At 47.8% G+C, this 20,280-nt stretch overlaps 1 protein-coding gene across 1 annotated transcript in view; it reads right to left on the reverse strand.

Annotated features, from left to right (window-relative positions):
• Positions 1–260: 260 nt before the first annotated feature.
• The window catches only part of TRAPPC11 (trafficking protein particle complex subunit 11), a 34,544-nt gene continuing 14,524 nt past the window's right edge, over positions 261–20,280 (reverse strand). Inside the window, exons 12-30 of the mRNA XM_054566190.1 lie at positions 19,893–19,972; positions 19,711–19,789; positions 19,574–19,628; positions 19,087–19,232; positions 18,598–18,659; positions 18,116–18,248; positions 17,431–17,561; positions 14,561–14,716; positions 12,938–13,125; positions 12,673–12,821; positions 12,378–12,499; positions 11,777–11,896; positions 10,419–10,484; positions 10,153–10,309; positions 7,405–7,516; positions 6,578–6,669; positions 5,518–5,651; positions 4,142–4,309; positions 261–1,188 (exon numbers count right to left, since the gene is read on the reverse strand). Coding sequence (XP_054422165.1) covers positions 1,144–1,188; positions 4,142–4,309; positions 5,518–5,651; positions 6,578–6,669; positions 7,405–7,516; positions 10,153–10,309; positions 10,419–10,484; positions 11,777–11,896; positions 12,378–12,499; positions 12,673–12,821; positions 12,938–13,125; positions 14,561–14,716; positions 17,431–17,561; positions 18,116–18,248; positions 18,598–18,659; positions 19,087–19,232; positions 19,574–19,628; positions 19,711–19,789; positions 19,893–19,972 — 2,195 coding nt within the window. The 3' untranslated portion in view covers positions 261–1,143. The remainder of the gene's footprint in view (positions 1,189–4,141; positions 4,310–5,517; positions 5,652–6,577; positions 6,670–7,404; positions 7,517–10,152; positions 10,310–10,418; positions 10,485–11,776; positions 11,897–12,377; positions 12,500–12,672; positions 12,822–12,937; positions 13,126–14,560; positions 14,717–17,430; positions 17,562–18,115; positions 18,249–18,597; positions 18,660–19,086; positions 19,233–19,573; positions 19,629–19,710; positions 19,790–19,892; positions 19,973–20,280) is intronic.

Raw genomic sequence — 20,280 nt, forward strand, 5'->3', positions numbered from 1 at the left:
AACAACTAATATCAACTCAGAGACTTTTAATATTCTGAGTGGGGACAGAACACGAGCCATGGAAGAAACGACTGAATTAAAACCAAAGACAAGACTCTTTCCTCCTAGGAAGGTGAAAAAATTCAGTCCTCCGCTCTCCACCACACCTCATACGTGTGTTCTTAGTGAAAGCGGTTTCACGGAATTGAAATCAAACAGGCTGAAAATAAATAAAAGATGTCTACAGGCACATCTGAATGAGAACGTGTTTATTTACATCCATATTTCTTTTTTACAACTCCTACACTCTTAAATAATAAAAATTTCCAGAAAATCAAGTGTTTTAAATTAAGATATTTAAACAAAGAAAATTTTCACAATATGACTTTTGTTTACATGAGTTTTCAAGAGTCTTAAATGGTTTTCAAACTGCACAACCGTAAGGACAAGGTTTTATTTAGAACTTGATTCTTTTTCAAAACCTTTCATTTAGGAAATTAGGCTGATAGGCCCTGGCAGTTCTACAGAGAAGGACCTGGATACGACACAGATCCAAACCTGCTCAGTACACAGCTCAGACTCTGGCTGGGAGCTGGACCCGCTGGTAATCACGTTTTGATGGTAAGCAAAGGCATGATTTAGGCGACTCAGACCGCTTCGACTACAACTTTCTGGAAGCTCTCTGGATCAGTCACACAACTGCTCTAAGTTCTTGGGTCCGAGTCAGGAGCACATGCCAAATTCATGACATTGGACGACCTCCAGTTTAGCCAGCTCGGGAGGGGACGCCGGGGGACTCAGGACGCTGCGGGGGCAGGCTCCAGTGCACTCCCCTCTCCCCGCCCGGCGCTCAATTTTCCTCTGAGATCACACATGCAAATCACTTACTTTTAAAAGAATGTACGATTCATAAAATGACTTCCAGCAATAACAGTGGTCTGCCAGCCTTTCGTGTGACACTGACAGACGTCAAATATCAGTGAAGCTGTAAGACAGGCTTTCGTAGTATTTTATGCACAAGTTCCTCTGAATAGTTGGCATAACAACCATTAAAAAATAGAACCGATTAACTTTTACCATGATCACAGCCACAGTTCAGCATGAAAATCTTCTAGAACGCGCAGCCCAACTGCTCTGCAGGCGTGGCCCGGGGCGTCCGGAATGTCACGCGGCGGCGATCGAGGCGTCGTCCCTGAGCCGACCCTGAGGCTTTAAAGTGGGAAAGCAAAGTGGTTCACAAAAGAACCTTGACCCCATGAGCTCTGTTCACTGCATAGGTTTTGAGATTCTTAGGACTATTCACAGTAATAGGACAAACATGTGCAAATATTGAAACAAAGCATATCTGCCTTTCTCCCCCAGCCGCCTCTGCACTAGAGCCTGCGGACGGCCCCTGTGCAGCTCGGTCCCTGTCGCCGCTCTCCCTGCAGACACCTCCACCTGCCCAGCCTGCCTCAGTCGCTGCCCCTCTCCCGGCCTGGTGCTGTCCAGCTACTGCCGAGGGCCGGTGAAAGGGAACCGGGGCACCGTCCCCACCTAGGTGGTACAGCAGTGCTCCCTCGCCCTCGCTCCCTCCTGCTCGGGCCGCCTGTGTCTCAAGCTGACGGACCAGTTCCCGGAGACTGGAGGTCTCCCAACACTCCGGCCTGAGAACGAGGGATTCCCTGTGAACGCGGGGCCGCCTGACAACCACCATGGCAACGGGCCCGGCAACAGGTTAAGACCAACGTTTCCCCTGCTCAAGGCCACTGACTGAAGGGATGCAAAACATCCCATCAGATGAGCACAGGCTAGGAATGAGTAAAAGGCGCCCTAACCGTCTTTAGGTGTAAAGTCTCCGACACGTGAGTAACACCCCAGAGTCAAGCAGCTAAGAAGAGAATTCCTGCAAAGGATTTCACTGTCACACAGCTGTCCATCGGTGGGCCTTGTGGGGCGGGCCCGAGCGGTGGGGTCCAGGGCGGAAAAGGAGCAGCGTCTCGACGTGCGTCGCCACCCAGAGCGCTCTGCTGGGCTCCGAGCCGAATGGCGGCGCAGGTGCCTGCGGGGAAGGGAGTGCCCGCGGGCCGCTGGGCTGCGGCGTGGTTGTGTGTGCCTGCACGTCCACACACATGCTCACAAGCATGCAAAGTAAGTAAATGGAGGATGCTCAGTTTTAGAAATGGAATAGCAGCTCAATCTGGTTAAATCCTCCCAAACACAGCTTTACAAACCGGCCAAAGAGGACTACATCGTGAAAACTGAAACCTTTTCAAAGGAAGAGCCCGGCCCCAGCCCTGCTCTGGGGCAGCCGTGCCCCAGAGACTGTGACCCCAGAAACGCTCCATATCGGCGCTGCCCAGTGGGGCGACCCAAGTCCACGGAGCTGCTCAGTACCTGAGGCGTGGCCAGTGCCAACAAGGGACCGACTTCTAAATCACATTACATTTTAATTAATGAATTCCATTCAGATCTCTGTAGGTGCACACGGCTAGTGGCTGCCCCACTGCAACGGCACAGCCTCGAGGTCAGCGACGCCTCAGGACACAGGAAGAGGGTGCCACTCGCACACTGGCCTTCGTGCGACAGCTAAAACAATGCCATGTCTCCCCAGCCGATGAAGGAGCAGGTTCTGAGGAATCCAGTCCGTTGTCCTGGCAGCAGTTAATGACCAGACGGAGGTGCTCATATTTTGAGAAAAGGTCATGGAGTTAGAAAAGGAAATGTTAATTATGTTAAAACGTGTGAATGTTTATTTTTCTGGAACCTTCCCTCGTAGATTTAAACACAGCCCGGAAGAGGTTTCCTTTAAAAGAAGAGCCTAAGCCAGAGCTGGCACGAGCCGGGCCGCGCCAGAGCCGCAGGGAAGGAGAGAGAGGCGCTGACAGAACCGTCCCCAGTCCTCGCCCCACATCACCAGCTTGGTGGCCCGGTCCGCACGCGCATGCACGCGTCCGCACTGACGAGGGCCGCGCTCCCGGGTCAGAAACAGTGCAAGGCAAGGCGCTTGGGCAGCTGGAAGGACGAGGACAGGGCCGCGCCCCCGCGCTCCCCGCACCAGGCAGGGCTCCTCCCCACGGCGCCCAGACAGGGCAGCGGCAGCGCGGAGCAGCAGTGGGACGTGGCTCAGAGCGCGGGCAGGCGGGATGGCTAAACAGCCACCGCCGTGTAGCACAGAGGGCTCATGGGAAATCTCTGCAACTCCCTCTCAATGTGGCTGTGAATCTAAAGCAGTTTAAAGCCACTGTTTAAACACAAGAGATCTAAAATAATGAGTCTGGCTTTTTTTCTTTTTTTAAACAATTTAAAGTTTGGAGTAAGATAGGAACTTGGAAGGGTTAATAAAATGATTTTTCTGCAGATACAAAAAAGTGTCTAAGTCTAGAAAGAGAAAAGCTAGAAGGATTATGAGAGACATATTAACAGAGACTAATTTATAACATTAAATCCCAGATAATATAAACGAGGGACAGTTTGCCCAAACGCGACAGACACAAAAAAGCAAACAGTCTGCAATGTGACTTGCCATTCCAAAACGGGGTATTACCTGAAAAGAAAGAAAGGGCACGCAGGAGTCACACGTGCTCATGAATGTCTGAGCTACCAGATGTGCACGGGAACCAGAACCGCGTGGAAGGACAGCCTGGGCTCGAGGTGCTGCCAGGCGTGATGTGGAGAAGCCTGAGAAACAGCTGCCTGCGGCCAGTTCACTCACACACACAACGACCATGGGCATATCCCTCACTACACATCCCCAGAAAAGGTCTCAGAGGAAAAATCGAAACATTTAACCGGAGTATAGTTTCCGCTACATGATCATTTTCAGAAAAGACCCAAATCCAGTGTCACACAGTTAAATGGAGAGAATTATGAAAGTTCAGGATTAAGAATTACTTACACACTAACTATAATTTAAAAACATATTTCACCAAAGCCAAAGAAAAAACATGTTTAAGGATACTATAAAGACAGATCATTACCTATGGGAACAAAAGTCTGTGGAATTAGACTGTACGAAACAGCAGTAACTTTATAGGAATGAATAGCAATATTGCCAAATTTTTACAATAGAAGTCAAAAGTATAATTGTTAATCTCAAATTATTGTTTACTGATATTTACATTTAAAAAAATCTTTTGTTTTCAAGCAGGAAATTTAGAAGCAGGAAATTTCTAAGCCTTACCTTTACAAAAATACTGGTAGGTATAAACCGCCTGAGCAGCTGGTTGGTGAAGTTAGGAAACCTAAGCAGGTTGATGCTGAGAGACGGCAGCTGCTGGTATCCGGCCATGAGTGGATAGAAATTGTATAACATTTCCTGTTCGGTGCCGGGTAGGATACGTAATCGAATCTAAATCATAAAAAGTTACAGATCATCAAATACACAGACTTGCAGTATCTATCTTGTTACCCCCAGATAATGTCCAAGTTACTGGACACCCATGTCTTTCTGGTGAAACATTCTCCCGCCTATTCCGTCTCCCACAGGTTCCAAAATGGAGGCCTGAGTTAGTGAGAGGCCAAGAGCACACAGATAATACATGTGTGAGAGATGTGTGCATGATTTCTGTCCTACCAACATACAAAAGGCAACTTGTACCAGCCTACAAATGAGAACGCTGGAAGGATCAACGTATTCTGTGTAGTAAGTAGATCAGGTAGATTTCATCATCACAAAATGTTACAGGATAATTTGTAGAAAGGTATCTTTGTAAACGTTATGTACCCATAAGACAAACTAGTTGTTTCTTATGTTTTCTTTTAGGGATTTTACCTTCATGGGAAGGTAAGTAATTCAGGGCGGGGAAAAGATGTTTGGAAATTCTTAACAACAATTTTGAAAAGAATACAAACTGGTAAGATGCTGGTATCCTACGTTATCTAATTATTTTTAAGTTAATACATGAAAAAGATCAAGATGCTCAAGAAAAGCTTACTCACTTGCAAATGAGTGCATACAGGTACATGACGTACCAAAGATAATATGTGCATGTGTGTACCAACAGATTAGAGCTAATATTATATTTGCTACGTAAGTTTAAATTAGTGTATGAACTTAGAATACACTTTGTGTATAGTTCTTTTTTGCATTTAACAACACACAAAGCACTCGGTATGTGCACAGCACAAATGACCCATCAGGGTACATACTTCTAGGCGTCACGACATGTTTGTTCCTCTAATTATGTCCTCATTAATAAAAAGTACTGGCTGACCACAACATCTCTGACAAATTTCACTGAGAGTTCAGAGGAGAATAGGCTTCTAATATAGGTAGTCATACTTCCAGGCCTCAAATTAAAAGCCAAAAAGACACACACACACAAACTCATTAGTAATAAAAGGGAAATCTAAGATTTTCAGGAAAAAGAACCTACATGTGTGATCTCAGTGCGAAAAGGTCTGCCTGCATATTCCACCTCTGTAATGAGTTGTACTTAATCCACAGAAGTGACTAAACATTCACAATCACCAAGACAAGAGGGACCGCAGACGGCCTCCCGGCTCCAAGCCGCACTGCCGGGTCTGCACATGCACCCAGTGAGACGCAGCCCCCACCTGCTTGAGACCGGAGAACATGAAGGCATCGCTGGGCTCCACGGAAACCTCCACGTCCTGAACTAAGTCAGTCTTGTTCTGCAGGTGATACTTGACAGGTAACGATTCCCTGACACGTCCAAATGACGGCAGGTCTGCGGAGAAAAGGACACAGTTCTCTTGGTTAAAAGAATAGCTCACCCTTTACAGGTTCTTTTTGTAAACAAATCTCATTCTACAAGATATGGGCTTATTTAATGATATTACTGCACTCTTGCTAAATAGGACATTTTTCTGGTTGCACGTTAGCCATGGGACTATGATAAAATAGGTTAAGAAGAATCTGAATCCCCTTCTAAAACTGACTTAGGGCGTTGGCTATCAGGAGCTGAATTATAGTTTAGGAGTAATTTTTAAAACCTACGAAAGGTTTCCCTGAGTATCAACCATGGTTCATAAAGGAATGATAAGACATTATGTGCCTCTTGATGGGAGCACAAGTACTCTTGCCCCAAACCTAAACCCGAATCTGACCATGCCTACAGACCTAACCACCAATTTATAGGGACAAAGAAACACTTCATCCAGACTGCAGCAGGCTCCACGGGAAAACGAGCGAGGAGGGCAGGGCTGACGGTCATGGGCGGAGGGGGCGACGGGGAGGGGAGGGGCCTGCCTACCGCTTTCAAAAATACCCGCCGCCACGCAGACGCCTTAGGACAAACGACAGAACATTCAGAACTAACTAGGAAAATGTCAGCACTGGAATGTGATAAATATTAAGACAATTTTCCTAATTTTTGAAGTCATGATAATGGTGTTACGAGCACGTTTAGAAACATAACCACTGCTCTCAAAGATACCCACGGGAGTGTTCACAGGTGCAATTATGCGTGGAAGTGCTTCGCGATAACGGGAGCAGGGGGTGTGCGGAGAAGCGCAGATAAAACAAGACCGGTCACAGTCTACTTCTGTCAATGTCGGGCGTTTCATATTAATAATAATAAAGGTTTTGTAAAGCCTTAGAAGCTAAACATTCTTCCCGGATCCCTTCCTTCAGATCAACCGCGAGTGCCGTTACCTGCGTTCACATGCAGAGGAATGTTCTCCACGATCACGTGTGGCAGGGTGATGACAGTGCTGACGACAGGAACGTCGTCCCCGGCGGAGGCCCTGCGGCGGGAGAGGGCGTCTTTCACACCCACAGGTTAAGGGGAGGTTGCTAGGTCAGGGACAGGAAGCTGCATGTTCCCCCACCGGTTTCACAGGAAACACACCTCACCCATTGCCTAAAACAACTTTGATGGGAGCACTGTGAAGCAGTAAGAGCTTTTAGGATCCGCTTTTGTTTTGAACACGTGCAATTAGCAGCGGTGAAACCCGAGGCTGCCGTCCGGGCCACAGCATTCAGCAGGGAAACACTCTCAGTGGAGGGGGAGGGAGGGATGCGGGGATTTAAACGGTGACACACACACTGTCACCCCGAGGACAGTCACGGAGGAGCCCCTGACGGCTCCCGGGCCGCACTACGCGGAGGCGACGGGTGCACAGCAAGCTGGCCGACGCCCTCGCAGTGTGACCACCTGCCGGCGCCTTGGGACTCGACGCAGACAGTCCTGACTGCAGGCAAGGGCCGCTTCTCGTAGGCGCATAATGCTCCCATCGCCACAGTTAGTTTGCCTCAAATTTCATCAGCATATACGTCAGGAATCGTGACAAAATGCAAATCAAAGTTTAATTATCCTAGTTAATCTTTTGTGTATTTGACGAGTGGTCAGTGATAGCACGTGACCTCTATCCCCTCTCCAGGACTGCCAGAAGCTCTCAATTATTAAATGGCAGTGACAAATAAGAAAGGCAATAGTATAGCACAGAGGTGACAAGCAGATAACGCTGAGAGAATTTTACCTCTTCCAGGAGACAACATAATGCCCAGTTGCTACTCCACCTTCGACATTCCCAGAGGACGGGCACCGAAGGCAGAAGCACTCGCTCGCGCTCTCGCCGGTCTGCAAGACAACTACAAGCGAGAGCCTCACCACCTCCCGCTCGGACGCGTCCGAGAGGGACGTCGACAGCGGAGCCGCACGCCGGGAAAAGGACACCGTGTCCCACGGCGGCGCCAGAGGCCCGGTGCCAGAGGCTCGGCCCCTGAGGCGGGGAGATGCTCCGTGACTTCTTCGAGGTCACAGGGCCCCGAGCCAGGGCTTTCTCTAACCTAGCGATGCTCCACTATAATAAAAGTGGGCGAGGCACCCGCACGCCTCTGACAGGCTCCTGCGAGGACCACTCAAAGGGGGTTCTAGAGTCCGAGTCGTGCCTTTTGGTCTTTGTTTTAATTTCTCCAAATTATTTCATGTCTCCAAAGAAAACATTTCACAATAGAAAAAACAAAAACAATGTAATTTTAGTTACCCCTTGAGGTACTCAAAGTGTTATTCCAGAAAACTACTTTCTCTGAATCCTTGTTGGTGTCACCACATGGAAATACATCATATATTGCCTCATTACTGCCTCATGTAGCTACTTCCCTCTCTCTTGTGCAAGGATGCACACCCCTTGCCAGTTTGATAGTAAATCTGATAGCTGGACAAACACTCCTCTAAACCCAGCCCGCTCTGCCCTTCGGCACGTCCCAGCCTGCAGCATCGGCCCCACGTTTAAAGGCGAGCTGGCAACAGTGCCTATGTAGTGCCAGCTTCTGCAAAGCTCTGAGCAAAGCCTCATAATAACAACAAAGTCTCTAAACGTTAAGTAACTGCTTTCATGGTTTTCCAATGGAGAAGACTGTGATAAATTAATGGTTACAATTATGGGTAGGTACTAGAAATGAAAAAGGAAAAAGAAAATTGGGTTAAACTTTACTTGAATTAATTATTTGTAAGTAATTTTTAAGGACTAGGAAATGACAATGTAATGCAGTAAGTAAAACCCTCATCTGTTCAAACCTCCAAGAACAGCTTTTCTAAAAACCTGGAGTGTTCATACTGAATTCCCCCAAAGTCCTCCCTAATTCTAAGAAGTTAACCCACCCGACCTCTAACTTTAACTGACATCAGGGTTACTGAGGGGCCTGGGAGAGCTGTGGTGTTTAATGTACCACACACGGTTCACCGTGCGTGAAGCGCTGGTGTCCCTGGAGGTGGCAGACAGGGCGACGCTGCCCCTCCCCAGAGACTCATATTGCATTCCCAGAACGTCTAACTGTTACCTCACGTGGCAAAAAGGACTTCACAGGTGTAAGGCAGGATCTTAAAATAGGTAGATGATACCGGATTAGCTAGTTGGGCCCAATGTAGCCTCGAGGGTTGTAAGGAAGAGACGGAGGAGAGGAGGAGATGGTGACCAACAGAAGCGGAGGTCACAGAAGGAGATGCAAGGATGCCACACAGCCGGCCAAGGACACAGCGGGGAGGGGCCACGAGCCGAGGACACCCAGTGGCCCCGGACGCTGCAGGGACGTCGGGAAGGGCTTCCCTGGAGCCTATGGAAACGTAGCCCTGCCAGCCCCTTGATCCAAGGACTGTCGACCGCAAGAATTTTAAGATAATAAAACCTGGCTTTTATTATCTTAAAAACTGGACAGTAATCATTACTTTAATAAACACTGATTAACAAGCATGAGGCTGGCAGAACAGAGAGGAGGCGGAAGTCACAGCGCCGGCTCTCGAGGGGCACATGGTGTAGCGGGGCGCCTGTCTGTGCCGACGCAGCGAGGGCGGGTGGGGAGTGCCCGTGAGAGCGGCGCGTCCTGGCACCCTGGGCGGGAGGGGGACGGGGGCTCGGCTCTGCTGGGGAGGAGAGGGTCCGAGCAGCATGATGGGCCCTGAGGGGCCAACGGGAGCTCAGCAGGCCAGGGAGGCAGGGGGACAGGGCTTTGAGGAGAAGCAGGAAGAGGTTCACAATCGGACGGGGCGCCTCTGCGGACTGACAACGTCTGGCCTGGCTGGGGCCTGCGAGGGGCCGAGGGCGGGGAAGCCGGTGTGGAAGTCGCTGCCACGGGGAGCGAGCCTGCCTGGCAAAGGTCTGGCGCGCTGCCAGGGAGTTTTTAAAGAAGGAACGATGAGTTCCAAACAGTTTTCTGAGGAATCCAACTCTGGAGCAGCAGGCAAGGTACACGAAGGGTGGGAATGGCCGGGAGGCGGTGAGTTGAGAAGCTATTTCCAAAGGCCAGCGGGGACCGGGCCAGGGAGGGTGGCAGCGAGAATGGAGGGAAGAAGCAGGACTCAAGAGATGCGCAGAAGGGAGAGCTGCCGCTTCGTGGGAAGTGACGTGTAGCCAAACCAATTCACCACAGGCTCAGGGGTGTAAACAGAGGTTAGGTTCCTGTGGCATCTCATCAACGTTGTAATGAAACAACACTGAACAAAAGAATGTTATTCGAGGACCTGCTGTATTGTTTTAAAGTATGTTTTCCAAAAAGCAACTTCCTTTGTGTAGCAAAAATCTGATTTTTTAAAATAAGGTATCCTCAAGCAAACTATAAATGACGCTAATCCCACCTTCATTCTCAATGCATTTGCTTTTGTGAGCATAAGTCTCAGGGCCCGTCCCTCACAAAGGCTGACTCTGCCACTGCCAGCCCACACGCGGGCACGCAGGCGTGCGCACACACAACCGTCTCCTGCGGCTGCCGTGGGACCGCCCCCTCCTCACCTTGGTCCGCCTGGGACTCCAGCTGATCCACGGACGTCATGGAAGGAGCGAGCTGGAGCTCGCTGGAGGCGATGGACAGGGCCCAGGGCGAGGCACTTAAAAGGTCTGTCATCAGCAGAAAGGGGATGTCAGCGTAGACCCTCTCCAGGTGCTCGAACTGTCGCAAATGAAGACAGAAGGTCTGTCAGGAGTGACAGATCCATTTCGTTTTTTTCTGTTAATTTCTAGAACCTAAATGATTGCCAGGATGCTGCACGGGGACATACCTTTGTAGAAACAAATTTAACGGCAACATCAAATGGAAAGACGGTTTCTATTGCTACAGTTTCATCCTGCAGGAAATGAAAAAGGCCCGGGCAATGGTTTTCTAAACCTTAACGATACATAAAGCTTTAAACACACACAGCATTCAAAGCAATCGACATAAATGCCCCCGCTTCCTATAGGAAGAAGCTACGACTTTCCCCTTAGATACCGGTCAAAATCCCCACAGAGAGACGAGGCTACTGTGTCTAAGTAACCCTTACGGTGTTACCTCCGCACTACCAAGCGCTTCCTTACACGCTACCTGTCTTGGGGTCCAGGGAACACGCGCAGGGCAGCACTGTCGCCAGGCTACAGCAGAAGGGCCAGAGGTTCACAGAGGTTTTAAGTGACTGGCCACAGGCCCCAAAGCCCACGGCGCCAAGCACGGAATCTGGGCCTTCTCAGTCACCTCGCCCCAGGATGAGGAAGTAACAAGGATGATAAGGGCTAGGTAACACGATAGCGCTGTAATCGCTACACCCAGATTACCTAATGCTCCTCAACGCAAGCAAACAGACGCCACTGTCACCGCCCTCGGAAGATGTCCTCACGTGGCTGGTAAGTGACAAAGGCAGAAACCTAACCAAGTCTGACCCTGGAGCGCAGCCTAAAGTGGCAGGCTACCTCTCCTCTCTAAAGCCTGCTCGAAGCCAGTGGAGTCATTAGATCTCTGGAAACGAACAACCCCCCCTGTTGGGTAGAAAACGCAGGCTGCGATGCCAGACAGGTCTGGATTCTAACCCTCGCGAGACCCACACCAGCCGTGAGGACCCTGGACACGGCGGTGCGACCGGGAAGCCGACGCGACCGCGCCAGGTCCGGCCCACAGCCCTCACCGGGCTGCCGCAGTAGTCAAATGGGGCGACGCACAGAAAGCCCTCCGCGGTCTGCCCAAAGCAGCATCACAGGCTCCAAGTTATTTCCTTTTTCAAGCTCTCGAGCTAGCTTTTTAGAAGTATAATATTACTGTATTATATACATCATATTATAATCGTTACATGCCAACTTACGAGTTTATCTAATGTGTGACTTTGGAAAGAGGCAGACAGGTTTAAAGTCTCAAGACGTGTTGGCGTGAGACCTCAAACCATTTGACTCTCTGTGAAAAGCCATGCCAGCCAAGTTCCTAATGTTGGAGCACTGCATGCCGTATCATATTGTTTATAATCAATATAAATGAGTAAAAAAATCAACAGATTTCAATAGAAATTTGTAATAGACTAGAAACCCCGAACTGCTTATTTTACAAGTAAACTAAAATAATGCAATAGGAATACTCCACAAAGGATGCCTCCTGAGGTGGCTATGAAAAAAATACCTTGTGACACTTGCAAACAATTTCTCTGTCTTCAATAGTTGTATTGATCAGGTAAGAAACATACACAAGAAACATTCTGGAACCCACTGTTCCACAGCGAACATACAACATTTTTTCCAGCTGTAAAAAAATAAGTGTTTTAATTTAATTACTAGTACAGAGTCCCACCTGCTGCATATTCTAGGACACTGTTCCCACCTGTATAACTGACCATACCAACTGGCTAGATTCTTGAGCACCTGTCACAGGCCGCTCCGGCCAGAGCACGTGAGTGGGGTCCTTATCACTGCATCTGTTTATCATCATCCCCAGCTTCCCAGGAATTCTTGTGTTTGGTGTGGAAACAAAGCTTACTGAGCGATTATTCAGTATTATTTAGTTACTTTTATCAGGCAGCTAATTCTCCATATTAGGGTCATTTGTTCTCAAATCCCCTGTATAAAAACTGCTTAAAACAGCTTGCACATTTAAACATAAAATGTGCCTTCGTTAAGCCGCTTGCTCAGTCTCAGGAAACGCCAGTCAAGCGCTCCGAAGCTCGCCGCACGCTTAGAACGACAGGCCAGCAGAGCCCCCCCGGCCCCCCGCAGCCGGAGCTCACCTGGCCCCCTGGCTGCAGGTCCCCGGCCGGGATGTCTGTGAGCAGCGCGGGGCAGGACTCGTCGCACACGTCTGTTCCGCGCAGGGTCACCTGCGTTTTCTGTGTCAGATTGGCATCCTGGCCTGAAAGCGTTCATACTGGTGTTTGAACATGCAGAGCTGAAACATCATTCTCACAAGCAATACTGCGTAAAGAGCGCCACGTCAGGACCGTGTTTCCACGGACTTCCCGGGGCCGACACCACCGCGGCTATTTTGTCGCGTTAACAAGGACCAAACCTGAAAGGGCCGTTTACCGGGTTTTAAACCAGCAGTGAGCTTCACGTCTCTGATCTGGCTCTTTTCGTGGGACTGAACAGTCACAACCAGACAATACATTTCATTCGTCAGGGCAGGAGGGTCGTGCCGCAGGTGGACCGAAATGTTCGGAACTCTGGAAATGATCCTTTGGGGGAAAACCGTAGCTAAGTGATCAGTCGTTTTAAACATCAAATTATTCAAACACAGAACTTATAAGAAACAAGAGGACCGTCCCCAACAGGCCTGGCCAGGCTGACTTACATCGTGCTTGCCTGGATCACGACGCCGTCCCAATGAGCCTCGCTGTCGGGGAGCCTGGGCCGTCTCTTGAAGGAGCGTGAGGCCTGCAAGGCCTCCTGGGACGAGGCCGCGTCTCCCCCTCCTCCCTGCCAGTTTAAAACCACGCACCTTCCCGTCTCGTGGCCCAGGACCAGATCCACGGAGGCGATCTAAAAGGAGGAGGTCTGTCAGGAATGTCTGCACGGCTCTTGTTTGTCGCCGACCACCCTCAACAAATCACGTCGTACGGCGCTGGCCCACGGAGTCCGCCGAGAAACCCGGGGTGTCACAGAACCGAACACCCCGGCTCTCATCCACCCTGTCTCTCAGCGGGGGCACTGGCAGTGGCACGCCGGGCTTCAACCTCCTTACCCTGAAGCAGAGATAAGAACCTGACCTGCAGCTCAGGCACCGGCTGTGAGGACCTCAGCCCTGGCACAGTGCCTGACCTAAGCGAGGCTCGACGAGGGGCTGCGGAGTGAAGTCCACGCCTGCCTGCAGAGCCGGCTGTACGCTCGTAACCGCGCTCCGCACATTTTCCCTGAAGACGTCTACTGGATTAGCAATGAAATTCTTTGCTACTTGAATAATTGTTCCTTTCAACTAAATCCATTAGCAAATTACCCAAATAGTATGAATTACGATTTACACCTGGTAGGCTTCCTTAGGTACCTTGTAAAAAATATGTAATTTAGTCAAAATCATGAAGGTTTTTTTAAAATGAGTAAGCAAAAAACTCTGGATGTTGGCTAATAATTCCACAGATTCTCAGTAACTTGTTACGGGAATATTGGCAGTACGGTCTTAGTTTCTATCTTAGAAAAATGGCCCGAGTTTGCCTGAGCCAACCACTCTCACTCAGGCCACAGAAAGCAGCCACGCAACGAGCGCTCACTACGTACTGGTCGCCACTCAGTTCCACCCACATCAATTCACTCGTTTAGTCCTCCTGAACTACTAAGAGGAAGATACTGCTTTTATCGCCATGTTATAGACGAATCAACTGAGACACACACAGGTCCGGGACCCGCCAGGGCCGCACGCTGGGGAGCTGGCGCTGACACCCACGTGGTCTGGCTCCGGAGCGCATGCTCAACAGAAAATTATTTCCATCATGTGTGTCTGAAAGGCGTTTTAATTACCTACATTACATGGATCCTCCAAATACATTCGCTCATTTTTTTCCTTCAAAAATACGCAATCAGCAATGTTCAGACATCGAAATGATAGAAATCTTTAGACTGAATTGTCATGCTATACAAAATATAATCGCTATACTGTATAAATTATACATTTTGTTTAAAATTCCTTAAGGGACTGTGCGACCATTAACACACTAAGGTCAGTCTTACGTACTGACAGGGAATGACGTCATACACACACACACACACACACACACACGTAAAAAGGCCACCTGCTGAACACTGTGCACAGTGCGTTCTCAGTGGAGGGAGCCTCCCAGACCATCACCGGTGGCTTCCCCTGGGAAATCCAGTGGTAGGTGTTCATTTTTTTCTTAGTCTCCTTCTATGTTATTTCAAAATTTTCTGACATACACATATACTTTTTTCATTTGAAATCTCTCAAATAAGTTTCATAACTAACCTCAATTTTCTTTCCCACATCTTCAGTTTTCGCAACGAATTTAAAGAAGAACTTCCTTGTTTTACCAGGAACTAAGCACATCTTCCCCTGAGTCCCGTCCTCTAAAACCTCGCTCGCTTTGGATGCCTCCTGGATCACACAGAACTGGTTGTAGTCCTGAAAGACAGGTTAGCAAGAGCCACAGCTGACACACATCACTGTCACACATTTTGCTGACACCAAACACCGCGTGAGTTGGAGCTCGTTAAGTTCACCTCCACTAAAACGGGAGCATTCTGAAGGGTTATGAAGAAATGCCAGTTTTTAATGCAATGGCGGCCCTTATCCACTCACTGCTGCCACAAGAAGAGAGAGGATTCCCTGCACACAAACCGATTTCTAAAAACGTTCAGCCCTCCCCTTCCTGGAGAGAGAAGCGAAGGTAACTACTCTTTGTTGCATCGGACACTGTCCTCTTTTCTCCAAGCAGCTTTCTTTCCCCTTGGCCTCTACGACACGACACGGCCTCGTGTTCCTCACCCTCCTGGACTGCAGCTCCCGCCAAAGGCCCTGCTTTCGTCCACGCGTCCCCTAACCTCAGGTCCCACACGCCTCAGCCCTGGGCTTTCAGGCTCTTTCCTTTTGATGGTGACGTCACTGCAATGCTCTGCGTCTCCCTATTCCGCACCTCTGTGCTACCACCTCCGTCATGAATACCTCTAACTCTACCCTAAAATTATCTGTCCTCGTGGAGGTATTTACCGAATGATCGCACAGACACAAGCGAGAGCACAGCTGTGAGAAGCACCGTGCTGGGCTGCGGAGGCTGACCGGGTCAGTGGTCGCGAGGGGCAGGGCGGTGTCCCTGAGGAAGTGGGGCTTCCGGGGATAAAAGGAGGAAATAAGCAGACAGAGAGCGGAGGGAAGCCTGTCCACGCAGGTGAAACACGTACTAATGCTCCCGTCCAGTGCTGCGCGACCTCCCTTATGTTTGAAATCTGTGACCCAGAGAAGCAGAGCTCACAGATGCCGAGTAGAACAGCAGTCACCGAGGGGTGGGGGGCGCGGGGAGGTGCTGGTGGAAGGGCACAGACCAACAGTCCCAGGATGAGGAAGCTCGGGGCTCTGCCACACAGTATGGCGGCTGTAAGCAACGACACTGTTTCGTATCACTGAAAGTCGCTGAGGGAGTGGATTCCTATGTCCTCACCCCACCTGCACACAAGGCCATCACGCGAGGCGATGGGTGTTAACTAACCCTGTTGGGGTCCTCATTCTGTAATACGTACGGGTACCAAACCATCATGTTGTGCACTTTACACTCACACAGTGTTGTACATCCTATCTCAATTAAGCTGTAAAAATTAATTAATTAAAAGGTAAATAAGGTATGTTCAGGTCCTTCACAAAAGACCTGCCCTCTACTCTCCCTGTCCCCGCCCCGTGTCCCCCACGCGCACTCGGCAGCCCAGGCCTGGTGGCGTGCCTCCGGCCCCCTTTCCCTCCGCCTCCGGCCCCCCATCCCGAGCCTCGGACACGATGCCGCGCACGTCAGGGCCGGTGTCCTTGGCACCTGGGTCCATATCAACAGCCTCCGGGTCGTTTCCGCAATATTTCTTTCCCTCTATTTTGCTACTGGAATAAAATTCCTTAAAGCTTTTGATTTAAAACTCTCAAACTAATTAGAAGGAATCCTTGGGTAATGATCTCAAGTTGAATAAAACACCCTAATCTTCAAGTGACCGAAGTTCATAAAAAAAAAAAACCCAAAAACCTATTAGAACAGCTGATACTCTTGACCTCCATCCAATAAATAAATGGACAGATAGAACACAAATGAATGAGTGAACCGTACAAGACTTCTATTTAGTAGCCTATTTCCGCTTAACTCTCCCAGCTCCTTCCGACCGCCACCTGAGCCCCACGCGCCCACAGACAGAGCAGGCCCCTCCGCTTCCCCACCGCCAAGCACGTCCTCCACGCTCGCTTTTAACACCCATTGTGATTTCACCTCCAGCCTTCAACCTGCCTCCCTTTTCTTCAGCGTGCCTACTGTAGCTGCACTCCCAGCCTGCAGCACACAGTTTAGTCCTCCTCGCCTGCCCCGGCAACCTGTGAGTCGGTCCTGGTCCCCCCCGCCAAAATGCTCGTATTTCAGTGGGGTTCACACACACTCCGTGTTTTCGGGCTCGGCACGATACTGGGAATGCCGTAACTCTCAAAAAGTGCTGGTCGGTCAGAGGCTCACCGGGCTTCCTGGGGGACCAGGAGGTAATTCTCTATCCAGGGAGCCTGTAACTGAAACAGCTGGAACATAACCAGGACTTTACTAGACTGTACCACACGGCAGAAGTCTGCTCAAATACAGGAAGCATGGTATGACCGCAATTCCGCAGAAAACATCGTTTGCATGTGTGTGCCAAAAATGTCTGGACTATTCAAGAAGTTAGTAGTGATGAGCTCTGAGGGGTGGAAGTGGAGGAGAACACATTCACATACTCTTCACTTCCGTCTATCCCACCTCGATTTCTTCAATATCAAACATGTAGCAGGTTAGTAATGAAAAACTAACATCACTGATAGATCGTGAAACAAATGATTCGAAAATTATACTATTCTGAATATCTCATTTGAAATTCAAGTTATATATTACAAAAATGCATAGACAAAGTGCTTAGAGTTTACAAGCATGGGACGAAAAACAAAAATAGTAGGAAAAATATAAAATTTGAATTACTGACACAGAAGTTGAGCACTATAAATACATCAATTTTTAATTTGTTACTACCAAATCATTAAGACCTAAAACTTACAAGGCTCATTTTCTCTGATTTGACTCAAGCTGGAACAAGACACATACATGGTGAAGACACATTAAAGGGCACCCTTACCTGATTGTTAAAGCTGACACAGAGCTTAGAAAACCTGATAGGATGTGGACAATCTGCCTTCAGATAAACGTCAAACTGCACAGGAACGTCCACGTGAAAACTCGGGGCGTGAAACTTGGCTTTGCATTGCACTAGAGATAAAACAAAGCAGGCGGAGTCACACCCGGCTCACACTCTAGACCCTGCACCCTCCTCTGACCCGCATCTCCTCTGCAGAGTGGATCCACCTGCAGTGGGTATTCTTACTGACTTCTGCACTGGAAGCATATCAGCAGACACACTCATAGCTCACTTTTTAAAAGCAAACCAAATTTAAATGACCTACAGTGGCTCCTGAAATGTAACTGACACAAAGCTTTAAAGGAAGAAGAATCATTTTGTTACTTTTCATTTATTTCAAAATACCTGCCCTAAACAGGAAAACATAACTGTTTTAAATAACAGTCTTTTCAAATGTGTTTTCACATAACCTCTGAACTACAAACCAACCAAGTAAATTTAAGACATAAACTATTTAAAATTTTGATCATCAGTGGAGAAAAAGAAAAAAGTCAGCGTCCCTATTAAAATGACTAGACTTTGAAAGTTCTTTCTTTGACTTTCATAATTATTGCTCTGCATCTATTCATTCTGCAGTGATAAGGAAGACATCCCTGCAATACCAGTGCAGACGCTGGCTACCCACCAAATGGCACGAAGTCCTGGACTCCTATTGTGAAAACATTGCTGCCGGCCAGAGAGACCCGGTCCGCCCACAGCTTCTGAGCGGTTTTCACAGCCAAGACGTCACAGTCAGGTTCGGGGTCAGGGCTTTCATTCTGCACCAAAACAGGGGTAAAAAGCCGTTCAGCTAATTGTAACTGATATGTATGAAAAGATATAGCTCTAAGTACACACAGCCCTAGAACTTATTTTACAGAAAGCATTCCAGCCTGGGCCGGTGTGGCTCAGTTGGTTGGGGGACATGACAAACCAAAAGGCTGCCAGTTCGATTCCCACTCAGGGCACACGCCTGGGTTGTGGATTCAGTACCCATTTGGGGTGCATGCAAGGCGGCAACCAGTAAATGTTTCTCACATCAATGTTTCCCTCCTTCTCTTTTCTTCTTTCCCCCCCTCTAGAATCAATTAAAAAAAAAATTAAAAAGAAAAAAAAATTTCAACCTACCATTAAAACATTTATGAGGTTCTTTTCTATCCGAGATTTCTGGTCATCTTTCAGAGTTGAAGCTAATATGAAGGAAGAGGGAAAAGAAGTAGAACTGTAAGACAGGAAGTGAGTCCACTACCCCCATTTACGGAACTAAAATACTGTATATCTCTGCTTAGCACAATTCCAGAAAATTGTCGGAGAGCGCAGCTTCCTTAAAGGTCAGCCCCAACACTGTATATACTTCCATTTGAGTCTATGTGAAAAATTATTTTATGCCATGTTTTAAAAAGGCAGAAGAATTTTGTTTTTCTCAACTACAAGAAGAGCCTCAACTACTCTAAGTTCCACGAAAGGTATGAATCCCATCACATCGCAAAGTGACTTGCACGCAGTAAAAGTACCACCAAACATTTGAGACAATTATTCTTCCAATTTTAAGAAGCTTTTTAAAGTTGCTAAACGATCTTAAAAATTCAGAATTTTACAGGAAGAACACCCAGTTACCTCTCCCCAGGAGTTCCAGGGAGTAAGTAATGTAATCCTTCAGCTGGGCCATGAGGTAGGAGCACTTCAGAGCGGTCGTCAGGATCGACGTGAGGAGAGTCCACCACCCTTCACTCCGGTAATCACACATGACGTAGTCCAGCAACCTGCAGGACGGCAGAAGGCGAGACGGGCTGAAACGGCTTCCCACGAAGGGCTGAAGAGTTCTGGAGGAAAATGAAGTGCTTCCCTCGTTTTATAGAAACTTCAGAAAAGCCTCCTAAAACAGTTTAACAGGTATTTTCATGTTTAGCTACATGTGAGGTTTCCTAAGACTTTGAAAATGATTGTATTAGTAGATGGTACTTGAAAAAGTATCTCAGCAATGGAGTTTAATAAAAGTAGAAAAATATATGGAAATAATAAATTCTTCAGTACAAATTTTCATTCTAATTTTTCTATAAGAAAATCAGAATACTTGTAAAAATAAACAGTAACTATGACTCACTTCAAAGCTTTGGTATAATCCTTTGCATAGTAATACTCCTCTCCCATCTGAACCACTATAAAGGAAAAAAGATTTAATGTATACAATTTAAAATTATTCACAACTGGATGAAATTGTGGCCTGTTATGAATACGTACTTAGATGACTTTTCATTCTTGGACACTTATACTTCTTAAATTGCGCAACAGCATTGCTCAGAAGAGTTATTATTATTTCCTGTTAGAAAAGATAAAGTGTGAAATGTTCCAGTAAAAATAATCTCATGTTTTCCTTGAATAGTGTAAAAAACAGTTGGCACTGGGGAGAAAAAACAACTTACAGAGTGAACAACATTTCTCTCCATCAGCTGAATGGCAAGAATTCCCACCTTCTCTTTTTCAGGATCAGAAAGATCAAAACCTATATCAGATAAGACACAACCCATTTTAGACAGCTCATTTAACATAAATCCTTCACATGAACGCTGGAGTATACACTCCTTGAATCCTTTGGTATGATGTATTTAAAATTCCTAAACATTCTAGAATTTTAAAGACTCTAGGAGACAGCTTTATTAGCATGGTAATTCTCTGTGACCTCTGTTTTAAAAAGAATATCACTGAGCTCGACAGTCTTTTGCCAGGTGAAGCCAACCACCTGGAGAATAAAACCAACATCATTCTCACAGACTGCACTTCCTGGAGAGCAGAGTAAGTAATTTCTCAACA

Source organism: Pteronotus mesoamericanus, unplaced genomic scaffold (assembly GCF_021234165.1).
Source record: "Pteronotus mesoamericanus isolate MK-2021 breed Mesoamerican mustached bat unplaced genomic scaffold, CSHL_Meso_final contig_169, whole genome shotgun sequence".
In the NCBI taxonomy this organism is placed as follows: domain Eukaryota; kingdom Metazoa; phylum Chordata; class Mammalia; order Chiroptera; family Mormoopidae; genus Pteronotus; species Pteronotus mesoamericanus.